Source organism: Poecilia reticulata, chromosome 10 (assembly GCF_904066995.2).
Source record: "Poecilia reticulata chromosome 10, P_reticulata-male-v2, whole genome shotgun sequence".
Classification (NCBI taxonomy): Eukaryota; Metazoa; Chordata; class Actinopteri; order Cyprinodontiformes; family Poeciliidae; genus Poecilia; species Poecilia reticulata.
The window spans coordinates 11,015,445-11,036,588 of NC_088839.1; the positions used below are offsets into that span (position 1 = coordinate 11,015,445).

Genomic DNA, 21,144 nt, shown 5'->3' on the forward strand with positions numbered 1-21,144 from the left:
GACATGAGTTGAGTGAGTTTATCTGATTAGCCGATGTGGTGACCACAGTTTTGGTGATTTTATAATTATAATTACAGCAGTGGGATATTAACTGCACTAGCGTTTGCTTGCAGTGAGACAGTGGAAAGCAATGGTGCAAGATTAAGAGGCAAACAAAGATCCTGTTAATGACCGTGATGCTACTGAGCCCAAGGGAAGAAATGTTAGCATACACGGTCTCCATGCTGAATTGTGTTGCAACTAGGCTTCTTCCTCCCCCCGCCGGGCAAGAGTCAACCACAAGTCCAAAACAAGACCAAGAGAGCCAAGACAAGCACTGAATTGTTCTTCCTTTTAAAGTATTCCCAGCGTCACTTTCAAATAATTGCCTGGGACTTTTGCTTAACAAGTTCACACTCCAAGCTCGAGTGAATGCACTGAGGAAATATGGAGTCTCATTTACATGAAGGCCAGAGGAAAACGAGGCCCGATAATCTCACGCAGCCCAAATTGTTCCAGGACAAATAGCGTGAAAAGGCAAGAGTACAAAAAGTAGAGACCTCTGGGGACAGCGAGTAGTCTGGATGGGAACGTTGTGGACAGGTTGCCAGTTCGTCACAAGGCAAGACAGAGAACCACAAGATGAAATTTGGAGATCAATGAACCTAATAGCTCTGAGTACAGAGAGCACACAAATCCCACACAGAGCCACCCCAGGTCCAGATTGGAAATGTGTAGATCCAAACAGAGTGACATCATCTCAAAGAACTGGGAGTAGATCAGAACCTGCTGTGATCCACCGTGATGTAATGATGATTGATTATAATCCCTGCTACCTTCTCACAGGAAGATTGCAGGATTATTTCTCCTTCAATTTCACAAACAAGACATACTTACTTTGGGCGTTGTGAAGAATCTTTAAGTGACATCATTAACTGAGGATCGTTATTGTTACTATTATCATCACAACAGGCCTTTCTGTAAAAGTTTCACAGCAACAGCAGCCTCCGGTTTCCAGAGAGACGGTTGTTTTTTTGTGTGTGTGTTTAAACCTGGCATATACTGTATGTTACTACTTTCTCCATCTGCTAATAATTGTGCAAAGACCATAAAATGTGCAGAAGAGAAGAAAATTTAACCAAAGAGTTATATAAACAGAACACTGATTTTATAGCATTACCTTCCTCATATAAAAAACATACTTTTTTTTTGTTTGTTTTTCCTCTTTTTGATAACACTGAATCCTGGAAGGTCTACAACAGACTGGCTCTGGGAGGTTAACAAAATAGAAAAAAAAATACATAACATAACTGAAAATCATTTCATGAAAAGTTTGGGACAATACGCTTTCTCTGAAGTATATTATTTATTAATAATCTGTCAGACTTCAATAGAAATCTCTGCAATTGGAGGTTTTAATCCGCAGTAGATCCCGAACAATGTCCAGAATTTTGCATTTCATCTAAATGAATCATGCTCTGGTGGATTTTTGCAGCTTGCTTCAGAATATCAAAACATGCCTGTGTTTGCATAAACTATTTTATGCACATTTAATAATACCACAATTATATAACAATAATCGTAACCCAGCTAAATTTATAAATGTAAATCAATCGCTATAACTACATTTATTTCACCACCTCCAGTCAGAAGTAGAAACTTGCCTCTGCTGTTGACTTGATTATTTAGTTGCCCTCTATTTGCCTGTACATGTGCAGAAAAAAACTTTACCTTGTAATTATAGTTGGTCCTGTTCAATTGCTCTTTTGGGAACAGTGACATTTTAATTATGCACTCTCTGTAGCTGCTGTCAGCATTTTCAAGAGTTAATTACAACTTTTGTTTTAAAAGTTTTAAGGCACATTCATACGACCCTTAGACGAAGCTGGTATTCTTTTGAAGACACAGTTAACTGTTTAATACATGTGATGTTTAAACTTTTGTCATAGGAAACCCCAAAATGGCTTTGGAGGCTTTGGAGGCTTTGGAGGCCTCATCCTTTCCTAAACAGTAAACACTGCAATAGTGAACAGCCATCTGTCTGGTGTTTGAATAACAAGTCCTATTAATTCAGAAACATCATTGCAGGATTTATCAAGAAGTAAACTTCAACAATTCTAAAGAAGAGAATAGTGGAGAATAGTGACTTATAGTGGTATTAAGAACACTTGAAAATATGTATGCATTGCAGCAACACATACGTATATGTTGTACATATCTTTTTTGTATATCCAAATACATATTTACATGCTTACTATGTGCAATCCAGAGTCGAGTAAGAAGATTAAACTGCAGACCTTACTGCTCATAAGGTTAAGCACAGATAAGGATTTAATTATCTTACTTGTCAAAGCTGAAATTTAACCACATAATCTTGGCAGGAACCCCCCTTTTGTTTTGTCCTTGTTGGAACATACTTGATTTGTCACAGTTCAGCCTCAAGATGTAAGCAGGACTCGTTTCTTGCACACAGACATTGTCATCAAACTTCTCCGTCCCCTTTCCTGTCACGCCATTCACCTTGGGGATGATAATTTACGTCTTCCATGACATCCCACTTCACTTTTTGCACAGATGAACGAGCTGATCCCATCCAGCACATCTAATACACACCTGGATACACACATGCAAACCCCACACATGCGTAACACGATGGTTTCTCTTTTACTGTGTCCCATCCCAGGTTACTGAAGGGTGTAAATGAATGTGTGCTGTCTACAATGTTCAGAAACGTTACCGTCTAAGGATGACTGCTCCGGCCGAGGCGATCTCTGGAAGCCATCTTGTGTCCTGCTGTCACCTCAACAAGGTCAAAGAGGAGCAGCTAAACATGCTAGCTTTCATCACACTAGCATGTGATGAAAACCAAAAGGATTTTTGTCTGGTTTCACTTTATGCAGCTTACAGTCTTGAACTGGAGGAGGTTTACTCCTGCAGTAACTCTTCTGCACAGAGGACATCAGCATGTTGACAGCAGACAAGTAATTTGCCTCCAGATGAACGTTTTTGTTTCAACTATTTGATTAACTCACTTTTTAAACTATCCGTTTTATTTTTGTATGTATGTATTATGTAAATTGGGTTTGATTACTTGATTATAAAGTAATTACCTCACTAGTTTTGGACATTATGTTTTCTTTTTTTTTCAGTTCTCAAGTATTTCATAATTTTATTGCATCAAGACACTTTAACTTTTCTTTCTGAAAAGAACAACATTAACAAGTTTAATTGTTAATACAGTGAAATCATAAAGCTTGCTAACCTTACATAAATGTATTAGTTTCGCTTATTTTAAAGGGTTTGTTGGAACAGTGTGGATCTTTCACTTGATGTTATTTAATACTTAATGCATAAGTATTAACTTAACAACTGATTTCCTCTTATCTTGCCATGTATGGCTTCACATATAAACACTTTTATACAAAGAAATGAGACACATTTCGTCCTTTGTTACATTTTATGTAACAACAAGTGAAGTGTATATAATTTGCTGCAGTGCAAGGAAAGAATAAATTATGCATAGCAATTGTTTTGCCATCAACTCAAGTGAAAATGCTTCAGTTCATCTTCTTCTATCTTTTTTTCTCACTTTTTTTCTGTTTGTGCTTTTTTTTTTAATGAAGTGTGTTCAGTATGGTGTAATCATTTTACCCAGTACCAAACTACTGGAAACAGCAAATATATGGCAGATAACATTCTTTTAAAGTGTTTGAGTGTCATTAGAAAAGGGGAACAGGAATCACAGTTACAGAGAGCATGTGAAGTCCCACGATCCGATAATAGCTGCCATAATGAATCTAATAAAATTTTAACAATGTGGGAAGTCAAAGTTCATCCCGGTGAAGTTGAGCACGTGTTTCGATGACGCTTGCTAGTCACCTTTCAAAAATAACAACCTTTAGGCAGGTATTAAACATACTTTTCTCTATGCTCATCTTTCTTAATTAAAAATGTTTGTTTTTTACTGCTCTGATGCAATATTCTGTTTATAAAGTCATGTTTTCGTTATATTTAAGCAGAATATCATCATAATTAACAGAAACAAAGAGTTGAAACCTTCTGTGTGTGCGTGGGTGTGCATGTGTGCGTGTGTGTGTGCAATTAATAAATATAACGTGTTCCACTTAGTGAATTGAGTTACTGAACAAAACTTTTCAATTATGTTCTGATTTATTGAATAGGAACTCGTCGCTGTATTCTCAGAAATTAAATCTACCGGCTGCAATTTCACACACTTATCTGTTGACCGGTCAGCCTGTAATTGAATGCATCATCCGGGACCGCACACATCGCGCACGCTGCTGCACAGCAGCTTCAGACAACATCCATATCTGCAGAGCCACATTAGGCTCCCAGCTGACAAGCATCTTTGTCTCACTCCAACATGTCAGGCCATTCTTTGCGGGGGGCCGACTGTGGGTGTCAAAAGGGTCAGGAGCAATCACACCAAGTTCAGAGCTGATGGAGCCCGACAAGTCTGGCTGTGACAGTTCAGGACTCTGCAAAAAAAAAAAACAAAGAAGTCATGTATGTACATTTTTGCTGTTTTTGTGTGACTTGAAAGCAAGTATGCTTTTCACAGTTACTTCATAAACTTTAGTAAGTGACTGTGAGTTTTGCCAGGCTCTGCTCTCATGTATGTAAATCTCAGCAGATCTATGAGTTAGAATAACACAGAGGTCTGCGGTTAATGCAAGAGGTCCATTTCACCAGCGCTGCTGTACAACAGCAACTCTGCTGACTAATAAACGCATTCCTCAGTCGATTCCTGCTGCTTGGATCATTACACCGCCTCATAGCTTTTTGTTTTTTGTTATTTTGTTTTTTTCTTTCCCCAGAACTTGCGAGAGCTTTGTGTAAAGCCCCAGCTTGACTTCTTAAGCCCAATGAAAATGATGCTTTACAAAATCTATCGCCTATTACAATTGCTAACCATTAAGAATACAATGCAGAGGAGCTGGCTGGAAGTCACATTGATTGCTCGGAGGCAAATGATGGTGGTAATTTAGTCAGAAAATTGAGGCATTAGCAATGGGAAGGGAAAGAAAGGAGCTCAGGAACAGCTAAAGTGGTATCATTACACTGCATCCCCTTTGGTCTGCGACAACGTGCCAGTCATTATCAGCAGTCACAAAAAGTAAGAAGCTGGTCTTTGAAGCAAACTCCAGGAACACTTCCTGCTCACTGTGAGCACTTACCTTATTACTCGTGACAACTTGCAGGACTAATTTCAAGAAAAAACGTTCTTGACCTCTCATAATCACTGTAAAAACACATTTTTCATTTTAAGCAACCAGCAGATGTGTGCATATTGTAGTCCGTTTTTTTGTGTGTTTTTTTTTCACGGCTCTGCCTTACACTCTGAGACAATACAGCAGCTGAGCTTTTCTCTGTTTATTTTCTTTCTCTGCTGAAAGGAAAGTATCAGGAGTCACCAGAGACATTAACAACTTGCTTCACAGTGAGGAAGAAAAATATTAAAGTAGCTACTTAATCTGTGTAAAACAGCTGTGCTGTGTGGGTTTGATAGAGAATATTAGTGAGCAAACAAGGCAAGCAGCTCAGGGATGGAAAACTGTAAAGCAGGGTGAAGTCATAAAACATTACCCCCAGTAAAGTTTGTTTAATTCATGGTCGAAAATGAAAAATACATGGAACAAATTGCAGCCACATGACCTACCACCAGCCGGGGGGAAGAAATAGAGAGAGAATTCAAAAGGAACAAAGTCAAGAATATTATCATTCAGATGGACAAGACAAATTGTGCACTCCACAATTTTGACTTTTAGGGAAAAGTGGAAAGGAGAAAGACTTTGTTGACAGGAAAAAGCTCGGACAGGCAGAGAACACAATAAAAAGGTGGAGGAAGTTGCTATGGTTAGATAAGACCAGAGATTGTGTTTTCTGGTCAAAATGCAGAATAATATGTCTGAACCAAGATATAAGCAAACTAAGCATCTCTTTGGTGTCTCTAAACACAACCAATATACATCTTAACAAATAATAACCAATTATCCATCTTTGCTATCCTCTCCCAGATTACACCGTAATGTTAAAACACTGTCAGCGGCGGTGACGTTCTTCACAAGAACAGGGGCCCCAAGGGTAATAATGCTTGAGGCCCCATACATCCTTGGGCCGGCCCTGCCCCATGCACATCAACCGTGCAATGACTCTTTGCCCAAACCGACCGAGCTTGAGCTGTTCTGAAAGAAGAATGAGCAGAAATTTCAGTCTGCAAATGTGACCAGCTAGTAGAAACACACCCCAAAATCCTTTCAGCTGTGTCAAATATATTTTTGTTCTTCCGTTCCAACTATTATTGAATGCTCTGTGTTGGTCTGTCAAATTTCAACCTGTGAAAAATACATAATAATTATTATTTTTTCTTATAACTTAAAATGTGAAAAAGTTCAGGGAGTGTAAATACTTTTGCGAGTTCCTGAACAACGAGCTCAAATGATTGAAAACCAGTTTTTACTCCACTTTAGAAAAAGCAGTGCTGGAAGTAAATCATAAACGTTTAGCTGACTTGCACCAAGATATAGGAATAGGCCTGAACTGAAGCTGTTTTTTAAATCTGGGAAATGTTACAAAATTGATGGCTTGAGAGAGGAGTTGATCAGACAGGACTTTTGCTTCAGCAACAGAACCAAAGCAATCGTTTCTGTCCACGTTTTGTGCTTTCTTCCTGACTCCCTGTCTCTACAGTAAGTGCGCTCAAACAGAGTCACAGGAGCGGACGTATAGTTTTCACCAGATGTTGATTCAATTGTCTGTGTCTGCCTCGTGGATTTCTGCCATGAAATTTGACCATCGCGTTTGCTTGCACCTTTTCTCTCCGGCAATCAGTGGGGCTGCTGTCTCTTGGATAGCTCACCAATTCTTCTCGGAGACGTGAAGGACAAACAACCGTGTGAATAAACACATGTGACTCATGTGTGTGCTGGGAGGAAATTCAGCACACAAGAGGAAGTCGGAGTAACATGTGAAAACCCACATGTGAAAAAAGGAGAACATGCAAACTCCACATGGGAAAAGCCAGATGATATTCTTCAGAATTGTTGAATCAATTTCTAGTTTTAAGGGATGCAGAAGTTCCGACAAATGAGCGGCTAATTGTGCAAAAGTGGCGTGCTTTCGAGTGTAAAGAGATTTACTGCAAGGGAAAATTGCGCCCGCTATATTTTGTCACCGCACCAACATGCAGCGACTAAAATATGTTGCAATTTCCTCTACTGAGAAAGCACGACTGACCGCAGACAGGAACTGAAAATACTTTGCTGCTGTCAGTAATGAAAACATGCACGTTTAGTGAAAAAACTACTAAATATATTAAAAAGATTTTTAAAAATGAAGAAACAGAAGGATTTTGTAAAAAATAAAACAACATTTTATTGTGATCACACATGATCTGAAATTTGATTAAATAAATGTTGTTGTGTTTTTTCTTTCATAACATTGCCTCCTTTTTTATATCTTATTTAAAATGTGGCCATGTTTACATAGATCAGTGGTCATCCACATGGTGGTGCCTATGGGAGGAAAACAGCTGCAAACAGCAGGGTGCCTTGGAGCTCTTTAATGCCAAGGGACATATCGATCCATCAAAGAATGTTTTTACTCACACACACCATGCATGCAGCATGTACTCAAACAAAACCCTATATATATTTTTGTCATTTTTCAGAAAATTTGGCTACATGCACACATTGGTAGACATCCCATTTATATATGAACCTGTAAATGTAGGCCCTTGAAGTAACGTGATAGATATCACTATGCATGTGCTCATGTGAAGGGCTGCACAAAATCTTGGCAGAAGAAGTTGCGCACAACTGCTGGAAGTTTCTCTCTCTCTCTCTCTCTCTCTCTCTTTCTCTCTCTCTCTCTCTCTCTCTCTCTCTCTCTCTCTCTCTCTCTCTCTCTCTCTCTCTCTCTCTCTCTCTCTCTCTCTCTCTCTCTCTCTCTCTCTCTCTCTCTCTCTCTCTCTCTCTCGGCACAAAGTGTTGCCTTTAAGGGCTCCAGGGAGCAGATGTTTGATCTCGCAGCCTTCCATTTTGCACACATGTCAGTGGATCGGCCTCAGCGCGCGTCTAAACCCATGAAAGACACGGAACATTTGATATGACTTTAAATGAAATTGCGATGTCATGCTGCACGGGAGGATTTGAGATGAGACGTCAAGATAAAGTGAGGAGGGGCTTACGGGTGGATCTGTTTACAGAAGAAGAAGATGCCATGGAAACAGAAGTATGAACTTTAAGGCAGACAACTCAGTGATGAACTTAAGAAGTACCATGCAGAAGGAGCATGATGTGGAAATTTAATTTTAAAATTCCTTTTTTTTTTTTTTTTGGACATCTCCAAAAATAATTTCTCCTAATATTGTGGAATATTGATCATCCTCATCAAAGGTTAAACAGAAAATCTTAATTCTGTGGGGTTTTATTGTTTTTTTTTTTATCTTCATCTTTGATGATTCAGCCAGATAGCTCCATTCAGCGACTGGAAATAAGTCATGCTTAATATTTTATTCTCTCAGGAAGGTCCATTTTAAAATTTCAGTTGAAATTTTGAGCATGAGATGTTTCTTGAGTTTTTTTTTCTTCAATTTTTTTTTTGTGTCATTTTCCAGGTTGCATGCACCTTTATATAAAGATACGAAACCTTTTCAACGGAGGTTTTGTTATATTTTTCTCAGTTGCCACTGCTTCATTAAGTGTCCCTGCAGTTTCAGACTGTTGTCTTTAGATGTCCTCAGTTGCACTTATATGTAGCTGCTCCACCTGTTCACTGCTTCCAATTAGTTCACCTGCATTTATTTTCCCAAACACTTTCCCCCCAGTCTAAATTTCCTTAGCTACCTTAGTTTATGACTGGAATCTGATTATGTTTCACAGCACATGCCTCTCCTCTTTTGTTTTCACTCACATGTAAACATTCCTTGTTTTTAATTAGCATCAGGCTGTGTGATTACCTGCCCTTACGCAGCTTTTGTTTGTTCTTTTGTTTGTTCAAGGCCCCTGATCCTGTTTTTTTTTTCTACCATCCACGCAAGTCTGCATTTCATTCCTCTGTCCACATTCAACTACCCCGACATATTTGTTGTAAAGACAAAACCCAGTTATTTGAGACTGTAAGATTAGGCTTTCTTTTGATTTCCTGATACCTTCTTTGGCCCAGTGAGCACCAGGCTGGGGCATTTTTCAATATCTCACTTAATGTTTTTGAGCAAATGGAGAGAGATAAGCTCGGACTTTAAAGTAAATATTACCAAAAAATATTTGAATGCCTTTCAAATATTATTCAGGAATGTGCTTTTTATTACATTCATGTTCTTAATATTTAGCTCTTAACTCTCTTTATATGCATGTATTTATGTCTTAAAAGTAAAGCAGATATTCTGTTCTGTAACAAGAAACTTATCATTATTAAATATTGATTCATTTCGGAAAGAAATGCAAAATATCGACACAGACAAAGTTAATCTAAGAGCCACTTTTACTTTGAATTTAACTCTTGTGAAGTGAATATTTTACTTTTGATTCAGTCGACTGATTAGAGGCTTGATTTCTTTTTCCTCAACATTGCAGCGTGCTTCTAGGCAGGACTTTGAACTCAACATTCCTCCCCAGTGTGTGTGTGTGAATGAGAAACATATTGCAAACATGCTTTGAAGAAAGCATCAAAATATATTAAGTGGTGATTTATGACTTGAAACAGATTTTTATCATTTGGAGAACTTTAAACAGCACTGATGGAATTCCTTGTGCACTAAATCCACTTTGACCCTTTGTACTGCTGAGAATATTTGTGTATGAACCACCAGACGTGACAGACGGGGAAGAGTTGCAATAAAACAGATTGTGCTGTACAGTAGGTGACTTGATAAGGCAGTTTTTTTTTCTTTTTTATCACCTTGAATGTTGTTATAAGCTCATTCATGTATAGTAGGGATGACTATCAGTGTGTTCTGTTGACGGTATATATAAAAAAAATCTATCAGTCATAAATTATATGGTGTTTAGCACACAACTCCACAGGGTTCAATTCAGTGTACAGCCTCCCATCATTTGAAGTCATGACAACCACTTAGGCATCACATTTTTTTTTTATGTTCACTCACGATTACTCATAGAGGAAAACTAAAACACATTTTCAACAATGACTTTGTGCCAAATTCTGAGACTTCTCTCTCTATCTTATATCTAAGAAGCTACTAGTTTAACTGTGCAGCTCGATTTGATTAGATCCAGGACTTCTGTACAATCTATGATCGCTTAGAGCAAAGGGCAGTCACGTACTCTTGCTTTGACTTTATGTCTTCTCTGAATCATTTGGCACAAATTACTGGATTAGTAAAATGGATAACTCTTTATATGACTGGGTGTGCATAAGGCTGACATGAGACTGTCATTTATATAACACCTGTTGAGAACATGAAGGAGTTTTTATGAATGTTTGCAACTGTTGTAATGAAGTGTCATTCTGTAAATAATGAGACTTTTATTGCAAAGTTTCTTTGAAGGTTGCATTGAAAGTCCATTAAAAGGGCCAACTTTTAATGGATTATTTGCTAAATAAAGTGTTACTGTTAAATGTGGCTGCTGACATTGTCTTGCTATAGAAATTAACTCCAACCTAAGATTTGGTCACACAACAATCATTAACGTCAACGGATTTTTGCTGTTTTTATGAGGTAGATCAACACAGATCACAGGATAATTCTGGAATGGAAGAAAAAACAATACATGATTCAATTTCCCCTTTTTTTTCTTACATACAAAAATCCGAAAAGGGAGGCGTGCATTTATCTTCAAAACCACTTTACTCCGATATTCCTAAATAAAGTCCAGCGCAACTATTTGCTTTTAAAAGCAAACTGATGAAATAAATTGTGCACCTGTGTGTCTGTGAAGGCCTCATGAGTTTGTGAGAGAACATCAGTAAACAAGCAATAAGACAAGCAGTACTAAGACTGGTTGGTGGAGCCAACTCTTCAAAGCTGCAAAAATAGAGTTGAAACTATCTTGGAAGTCCACTGCAAAACCGCAAGCTTAAATTTACAACCAGAGCTACAAAAACAGTGGATTAGATTAAAGCCTATTTACGAGAATTGGAATTGCAAAGTAAAAGTTCAGAAACAAGCCCAACTGAGACTCTGTGGCAAAACTCGAGACATAGCCCAGAGGGCCTGCAATCTCTCAGGCCTTAACAGAACAGCTGCATTAATGTTGAAATTAAATTAGATGCAAACAAACAAAGTGACTCTCAAATTAATTTAGTTGCATTTGATATTACTGCTGCATGGCACACATTTTAGATATTTCCTTACAAAATATTTTGAGAAATCTTTAGCATTTTTGTCCCACTTAAGGATTATATGTGCAGGTCTGTCACTAAAACGTTGACATTTATGGATGTAGAACGATAGAGTGAGAAGGTTCAATGGGATCTGAAGACGTTTCACAAGGGACTGAAAGTGCTGCATGAAACCCAAAGAGCAAAAAACAAAAAAAAAAGAATATAATCTTTAGGGAAAAAAAACACATCACAGAACATCACATGAAACATGTAAATAATTTATTTCAATAAAAATGTTACATCACAAACGTATCTTTTCTTTTTAAATAAATACCACAGGGAACCACATAATGTAACAAGCTCCAAGACTTGAACAAACAATGACAAGAAAATTGTGCGAAAATAGCTTGCAAACATTTAGTAAACATTCCACTGAGTGACTATAATCTCACTCTGACCACTTTAAAAAAAAAAAAAAAAGAAAAAAGTTCACATATAACAGGTTTGCTCTTTTAGACAAGTTTTTTTAATAGGAAATTCACATTCCTATAATTACTCTAGTGACTTTTTTTTATTACTATTTTATTCAAAAGTAGAAACATTATAGTACATGCCAATGGGAACACTTGTTTTTTTTTTTTTTGTGACCTGAAATATGTTTTAACATATTTAAAAGTGCTATACAGTGCCGCTTTAGGCTGGGAAATGACTTTTCGTAAATCATAATAGGAGTTGTTGTTGAACAAAGGGACTTATTCATTGAAAATAAACGTGATTCCTTGAGGGTAACATTTGAGTTACCCCACCTGAACTTGGACCACATTAACATGTCAATCTATCACACACACTGTCGTCTATTACATTGAAATATGCTGGATATTAACTCCCGAGGCCAAGTGGTAAAACAAACTGTAAGACTGGTCTGACCTGTGACCCGTAATCCTTTTAAAAACAGAATCTTTTTGTCTTAGCCGAGCCGGTGTAGGTGCATCGGTGGGTAATCGGAGACAGGTGACTGGTGGCGGTGGGGGGAAAACTGAATGTGCGTCGTAAGCATGATATAAAACAGCAGCTGTGACCGGAATGTTGTAGTGTCAGCTCATTATTCAAGACTCATTGCACATAACAGTGTCGCATCCTCAAGCACCGAGGATGTGAAGGCGTGAATTACATTCCTTACTATACAGGAGTATCGATAGAAAACAGTAACCATTTATAAGTGAGAAACGGCTGAGGTGCAAAGATAGGCCACTGCCAGGAGGGAGCAGTGTGGAATTTGAGCTGAAAGCCCACAGAGCTCGGGCTGAAACAGGTTCGCTTGCAAAGCGAGCCAGCAGGAATCCACAAATATGACACCACGAATATATATAACAGACATGCAAACAATCACTTGCACAGTGCTTCCAAAAATTGCATGTATCTAAGACAATAAGAAAGCAGGGCTGTCTAGTAGCTTAGTGCTAAGCCCAGGATCAAACTGTCAAGATTAAACAACAACAACAACAACAACAACAAAAAGAATCATCTTTAAGACTTGGTCTAATACTTTGAGCAGATTTGTGGTTTCAGCATGCCTTACAGTGAAAGTGTTGGGAAAGTTTTCCTCAAGAACCTGTGTTCTGACATTCAACCCCCTGCATTTACTTAGCTGTAAATCTGCACAGAAAAAAATAAAAATAATAAAAATAAAAGAAGACCAAGAAAAAGGCTCCACGTTCTGGAAAGCTTGTTTTTCACATGGCACACGCTGACGTACAAACGACTGCGTAGTTATGTCTTCGACCAGGGATCGGCGATAAGAGCGCCTTGCGATACAGTACATAAAGATTTCCTCTGAAGGAACAAAGTTCAATGCTTTTGACAGTATCAGCTGATCCCACTCCACACAGAGGCGAGACTACATGCACTAAAAGATCGGCTCCTCTTCCCCATCTTCAGTAGCTAACTTTAGCCTAACTGACCTGGGGAATGAGATTTAAGATAGACCTCTGCTATCTCTGTCCAGCCTAATGACCTGTGAAGCGATTTAATCTGAAGGAAAGAGGACAAATTCCTAAATTGAGATCCTTTTCTCTAAGTGCTTAATGTCCATTAAACTTAACATAAGTCAAGAGAAAACACATAAGAAAGCAGTCTTAAGACATGTATTATTTGAACCTGCAAACTAGAAACCCCAACAGGTTTTTCTTTCATCTGAGAGGACGGTGGGGGGTGAGGGAGGGGGGGGGGGTGCAGAATCATCTGATTGTCAAACTAAGCAACAAAGATAATGTGTTTATTCATGTTTACTGGGGCAGGGCTCAGCTGGATCGGGGCATTTCCTGGTGGCTGCACATCTAGACCCGTTGAGAGAAGACTGACAGAAACTGAGCGAAACAACTGGAGCAGCTGAGACGACACGGCTCTGTGGAGCCCTGAACGCCTTTTCCAACCGTTCCATGGATTTCAGACGTGAGCACACATCCTCACACACCGAGAACAATCTGGGAAATGTCACAAGGCTCAGGCAAAGATGTGCTTTTTAGGAGCAAGGACTGTTTTTTACTTTTTTAATTTTTTTTAATTCTACGTTTATTTGAGTACAGCGACTAGCTCTGTGTCTCGGCCCTGGAACTGTTGCCACCCTGTTTATTATTATTATCATGTGTGGTTTGTACCCTTGCACGACGAGGAAATGGCCTCTCTGGTTGCAATAAACACTGCATATACCGAAACACAGCAACCACTAATTTCTAAGAAAAAATGACAAGGGCTTATTTCAACAAAGGAACAGAGCTTCTGTTTCACAGAGAGGATAGAAAGTGCTAATAGTTTTTATGACTTTTTATGCCAAGGTGTGCTGTACACTGAAGCCAGCTGAGAGAATGAACAGTGTCATTTTAGACTGTCCAGAAGCAAACTTTGAAATCAGATATAAAAAATAAATTAAATATCTATATATTTTTTGAATTGCTGAATTTTAAAAATCTATATGCATTTGAGGGCAGCCTTTCAAAGTACTGCGATACTACCACATACTCTCTGCCTAAAGAGACATCAGATATCTTTAGGATTTCAAAACTCAAACGCGTGCTTTCAAGTTTTATCACAGCATTCGCAGAGCGTTAATTACAGGCGTTGTTCTCCTAAACAGAAAGATCTGAATCTCCGAGCGCTGGAGCATATCTCTGAAGCGTTCTGCTGACAGCACACTCTAATGCAACGGCACGTCAAATGCAAGAACAGGAGACGTATGTCTACAGTTTTCACATGGTGCCGGTCTCTAACGCTACCACAATCAGACGCAGGTAAAGACAGAAACATGGCAGATTGCCATCTTAGCAAATCGGAATGTAACACCAACGCGGTGCAACCCATCAGCCTGCAAACCGTTGACAGAGATATGTTCCTTGTTTTGCGTTTTTTTTTTTGTTTGTTTTTCTGTCATGCAGGCATGTTCAAAATGAAACTGACTTGATTTAGAAAGAAAGTCACCCTTCTCTAGGAGCTTAAAGCAGAAAATGTGAAAACGACGATCTGTAATTATGACTTTCATAAAGCATATTACATGGTTAAAAAAAACACAACAAAAAAAACCATCTGAGATGCCACAATAGTTTAACTAAAGCGGGCGCAATGTCAAAGACAGTTAACACGAAAATATTGTAAAGCAGGTTTGAGGTAGCTTAAAGAAATCTTGTATGTAACAAAAAATAAAAATAAAATCCTAATACAGTATCAAACGTGGAAATGATGGGAAAAATAAATACGTTCCTCAGCTCAAAGGGATCATTGCAGTCAGCAGGCCACCTTGGCTGGCCTTACCTTCAACAGACCATTGAGGAAAAAACAAAAGTTCATGAAGGCAGTGACAATCATCCGGGCAAAGTCTCACAGCTCCAAGTCTACAGGCTTGTAGTCACAGTTGGTAGGCTTTTGTTGCAGTTTCCATTAGAGTCTGTGGTTTTGTCCTCTCCTCCGCAGACCTCCGACAATTTCCCCAGACACTTTTCAGTGGGGTCGCCATCATCTGAGCTGCCCTTACTGCGTCCCTGTCGCTCACTCTGCCAGCTGTTGCGGCTGTGGACGTATCCATTGACCGGTCCCGGGTTGCTGAGGTGATTCCTCTTCAGGCAGAGGATATCCTGGAAAGCGTACCTGAACTCAGGACTCCTGCAGTAAATCATTGGATTGAAGGCAGAGTTTGAGAAACCGATCCAGTTGAGTACTTTAAAGGGGATTTCGAGGTTATGTTTTGTCATGGTCACCACCACGTTGAGCAAAAAGAATGGCAGCCAACAAAGGGTGAACACCCCCATGATTATGCCCAGAGTCTTTAAGGCTTTATGTTCTCGAAGGCAAAACTTTGCCTTTTTTAGTCCCCATCCGTTGTTAGATTCTAGGGACTTCAAGTCGCTGCTGTCGGTGTTTTGAAAGCGTCCAACGCTTTGGTCGATCTTTTTCAGCTGTCGCCTGGCCACTTGGAAAACACGGCTGTACACAAAAATCATGATGAACAAAGGGATGTAGAACGAGATGACGGAGGAGCCGATGGCATATTCGGGCCTGACATGAAACTCACAACAGTCAGGATCATTAAGTGTGCATTTCACATCTGTACCAGTCTTGTTTGAATATGCATACTCCGTGTGGATGGGAATGTAGGATATCAACGCAGCAATCGCCCACACAATAACAATCAAAACTCGAGCTCTGCACTTTGTCAACATTGATTGGTAACGAAAGGGTGAAGTAATGGCCAAATATCGGTCTAGGGCTATGACACACAGTGTCTCGATGCTGGCGGTCACACAGAGGATATCAGTGGCAGTCCAGAATTTGCACCAAAATACACCAAAGTGCCATTTGTCAAAAATGACGTTACAGGCACTAAAAGGAACAACAATAAGACCCATGACCAGGTCAGCACAGGCCAGGGATGTGATGAAGCAGTTGGTCATGTTCTGCAGTCGCTGGTAGCGGGCAATGGCGGTTATGACGAGGATGTTTCCAAAAACAATTAGCAGAACAAGTAGAGACATGATTATTCCCAGGAAGATCTTGAGTTCCTTCTCATTCTCGCCTGGTGCGATTGCTGTCGTTGAGGTGTTTACTGTGCTAGAGAACGTCGTATTTTCCATCTGGAGAGACCAGAGGTGGACAGGCACACACACACACGCACACGCACACACACACACGCACACCCACACACACACATGCACACACACCACAATGACATACATGAGAAAAAGATAAAATTACTTGAACTGAAAAGAAAACAAAACTTTCTGTACTAAGGTTTTGAATGTGTAATTTTACAACTATTACTAACAAAAAAAGAAAATAATATTTCAGTGGCTAATCTGCAGACTTACAGAACATAAATATCAACATCTCTTCCAAGAAGCTTCAGAAACATGTTGCAAAAAAACATTTTAAAAAAAGAAAAAAAAACACACTACGAACCTCAACAGGTAGTTGCTGTGAGTCCTGCTTGCCTTGCACTGTACAGATGCCAGAGCGCGGATAACTCCTGCAGAGTGTCACATGCCCGCTCCACTTTTTTAATCTTAGCCTGTCTCACTCCTGACTCCGTCAGTTGAGCAGTGTTTCCTCTAATGTGTCTCCCAGGCTGTTTGTCAGAGCCCTTATAGCACGCTGTGATGACATCATGGTCAGCGCTCAGCCAATCAGGCAGCCAGGCTGTGCAGGGTGCTGAGAGCTCTCAGGAGTTTGAACACACTGTCCCTGCGGTTGGAGTTGCAGGGCTGCAAAAGAGAGAGAGAGAGAGAGAAATAAAGCAGCAACACGGGCAAAGGGTAAAAATTTACATATTTAAAGAGGTTGCAAATATGTTCCAGAATGAATGCTTCGTTTATAGTGGTGTCAAAATATTTAGTTGTGTGGTACACTCCAGGACACAGGAGAAATTTTACACTCTCTTTGTTTGTTAATTTGGATCTCATTAAAAACAAGTGACCCTCTTAGGACTGTTTGTACGATCGTGGTAGATTCACAGCAGGTTTACCTGGAAAGTCAAATTAGAAAATGACTGGATCTACATTATTTATGATTCATCGACTGTTGAGTTTTCTCAGACTTCTTGTCGCGGCAACACCTTAGAATGTTGTTGAGTGAGTGTGTGTTTGGCACAGTGTTCAACTTTTTTTTTCAATTTAGAAATTACTTCTGAAAAGGTTTCAGCCACAACCAATGAAATGACACCTTGCATTATTAATAGGACTCCATAGTGACGATCTGCAGGGTGTAGATGCCTCAGGACTAACTCTCATGCAATGCTTTGCCAGTAAAAAACATTTTGGAGTCACCAGAAATTTGCATTCCATCCTGACAAGTCTATAAAAAGGACTATGCAAAGACTCACGCGCATGTATTCAAATACCCATTGATTATGAATTGCGCCTTTGTATTAAACAAGCAAACACAAAGTTTTTGAGATTGAACTAAAATATAAAGAGTTCAATAAAAAAAACAAACAAACAAAAAAGTCTCTAAATGTAGTATAAGTGAAAGAAAATTGTGACTGAATGCATCAGAAAAGACTGAGCCATACTGAGATTTAACTGCGTTTTGAAAATATTTGATTATTATTATTATTTGAGATGGGAATTGTGGTGCAATTTGTAGCACTCTTAATGAAGGTATGAGGTTCAGATCCCAGCCTGGGGTGTTTCTGACCTGAGTTTGCATAATCCAACCTCCAGTCAGAGTGTCTGGGTTCTTTCCAGGCTTCCTGTTTGGTTAATTAATCTCTCTAAATTGTTCTATGGTGTGACTCTGTCTCTGTGTTTTGCTGAGGCTGGCTGACAATCTGTCCAGGTGCCCCTCACCTAATAATTGTTGTTGATGGTCAAAGATAGATGAATTTTAATAGGTCCATTTTCTTTCGTACGATGCACTCTTTGAAAATACTAAGAATAAGACAAATAGTCATGCCTTGAGCACAGGCATGACCAAGAACAGACCTCAAAAGCTGCTGTCCTGCAGCTGTTAGATGCTCCGACAGACTAGCCAATTAGCAAACACCTGGTGTAACTGCATCTGCTTCTCTGCATAACCCTGGTAAAAATGTTGTTAAAGGGTTAACAGAGGAGCGATGTTGTGATGACTTCCTGAAGGTGGAGTTTCTTAAAGAGACTATTTTAATTTCAAGGTATTAAATTACAAAGTTATTTCAAGTCATTTTTGACATGTACAGCTTTTTTATGACAACTGAAAGTGACATTGTTACTTGATAAATCTTTAGCGTCTCACAGATAAATGACACCATGTGGCTATAAAATACATAAAACTGCCTCTTTAAAAGGCATTCACTAAAGTTCATAAGTTTAGAGATCCTATCAGCAGCTACTATCTTAGACACTCAACAAGAATAGGCACATATATTCATGCATCTTCTGTTATCTTGCACGTGCTGCAGTGTTGATTTACCAAAAAAAAAAAATACGATAAGTCAGCTGAAATGCTGCAGAGTGTGCGGTTGAGAATACTTTTTGGTTGTTTTTTTTTTTTCTTTTTCAGTTGCACAACCATCATGCAGGAACATGAATTACAAACAGGTATTCAGGCTTAGCCTTCTCCACGCTCGTTTGAAACCGTGTTAGTCGGAGCAGGATTTTGCTAATCTCACAAAGGGAAGGATTGATGATTTCCAGATTTCTGACCTTTGATGAACGCAGACACCACGGGCTCTGGCCCTCATCTCTGTGCTCCACAATGAGCTCTCTCAAAACTCCATACGACTGATGACGCAAGAGCAAATTGTATCCTCAAACTCAAATGTTTGAATCCTATGCTCATCTTTCAAACAGATGCAACAAATTACGTTCTGAAACTTTGCTTTAAACGGAAAAAAAATATCAGAGGGCCGCGCGTGGCCTCCCGCGTCGTGCTTCTTATTACTGCTTTTAACCGTCGGGTCTTTTGTCGTGTTGCACTTGCGCTGGCAATTGTCCAGGAACATCATTACACATGTACCCAGAATGTTTGGATGACCTGACCCGCAGCATTGACTCTCTCTGCCGTTTTGCAGAAATTTCCACTTGCATCCAAGAGAAATCCCAGATTTACACGCACGCTGCTCTGAGGTTTGCACTGAACTCTTTTGATTTTTCGTCTTGAGTAAAAAGGGGTGAAACTGAGATCCAAGTTAAATGCTGAGCACCTTAGTCGTTGCAGTTTCTCTCTGGGTTTTGGTAACCTCTTTGAGCTTATCTTGCACACAACATGCATGGCGAGCCCCTCACGCTAAGCCTCACTGCTGATAAGTCAAGAGTTTAATCACCAACTCCCACATGCAACCAGCAGTAAAAGTTTTTTTTTGTTGTTTTTACATTTCAGTCTAACTGAAGATACATTTCATTGTTTACACTTAAATCTATTGCTATCAACTATGTAGAGCTACATACTAGATATTATGCAGATATACTAGTGTGACTCTTATATCTGCAGTATATATATAATATAGTGTTTATATGTTGTAGGTGAATGCAGGTGTTCCGGTTGTGGCTTAGTCACAACCACAAACCTCCATCTACAAATCTAAATGTACAAAATTTAGATAACAGGGTATTTTTATGTACGCCACCCCAAATAACAAAGAGCAAACCAAGAAAAGCTTGAAGCAATAAAGCCGAGTTTCAAACATCTTTAGCGTCTCAGAGCTCTCTCCAACACATGGCCACGAATGCAGAACTGGCCAAGAGGCCTGTAGTAACTCTGGAGGATGACAGACCAGGTGACCGGCTTCTATGTAGAAGTGACTATAAGGCCTCCATTACTGTAAGAAAAAAAGTTATAAAAGGTTCGGCACATGAAAAGTATAGTGGAACCTCGCCTATTTGCAGATTCGCCTATTCAGTTTTCTGTAGAACATAACTCCAAATGATTAGCAGAAAACTTGATTCTTTCACATCTCTATATTTGAGAGAAAACGCAGCTCGGGGTTCTGAAATCTCATTCACGTTTGGGTAACCTTTTAGCCGTCTTTCAGAGCTCTTTTCAGTCAAACGCTGTCACCACTCATTTTTTGGAGCGACTGGATCTCTGTCATGAAAGGATGAACTGCAGACTTTGTGACCCGACATGACGCAACCCTTTATTTATTTTCCTTTAGTTTCAGAAGAACAATATGTTGAAGGTTTTTGTTTTGTTTGTTTTTTCTTAGGGGTCGTTCCCCTTGAATCTCTTTTATGTGGGACCCATAATTTGAACTGGAATATGGAATATGACCTGCAGCATTAGTGAAAACTACATATTCAGTTAATGTAATTATTGTGGCCTTCACAGCTTTAAAATAATAATAAAAAAAGCATTTACTTTTAAACTTCTACTATTTGAAATGTGCCCATTTTAAGTTGTTTTTAAAAAAAAAATCAAATTAGAGGATATCTGTCATGTGTGATTGTTTTGAATAACCCAGACACAAGCCACAAACTGGCTGAGAACTTGGAGGGAAATTCAGCAGTCCAACAATGAATGCCTGTATAAAAATACAGAGGTTTGTTGACGACCGGGATGAAGAGTCAAATCTGATTAACTCATTCATGTCAGATATAGACCAGGATAAATCTAGTATGACTGGTAAATAATACATCAGAATATACTGATTAAAACAGAATAAAACAAATAATTACTAAGTAAAAAAGCTGTACGTAAACACAGGAATAATGAGAAACACAAATCAAGAGAGAAACTCAATACTGTGTGGTCCAATTTTCACATCCGATCATATTCAGTGAAGTCCAATAAGAAACCGTTTGAAGACTTGGGAAATACTACTTTAAAAAAAGCTGTGCGTTTATATTTGAGCTTCATACAAAGTCCTAAGCATGAGGATTGGTGTGAGTAAAAAATGAA

At 39.1% G+C, this 21,144-nt stretch overlaps 1 protein-coding gene across 1 annotated transcript; it reads right to left on the bottom strand.

The window, feature by feature from the left end:
- Nucleotides 1–11,543: 11,543 nt before the first annotated feature.
- On the bottom strand, nt 11,544–17,001 carry adrb2a (adrenoceptor beta 2, surface a). Its single transcript, XM_074186863.2, has 2 exons — nt 16,732–17,001; nt 11,544–16,406 (listed from the first exon to the last, which is right to left on the bottom strand). The coding sequence occupies exon 2, from the start codon at nt 16,404–16,406 to the stop codon at nt 15,171–15,173; it is 1,236 nt and encodes a 411-aa protein (XP_074042964.2). The 5' UTR covers nt 16,732–17,001; the 3' UTR covers nt 11,544–15,170.
- Between the last annotated feature and the right edge of the window lie 4,143 nt (nt 17,002–21,144).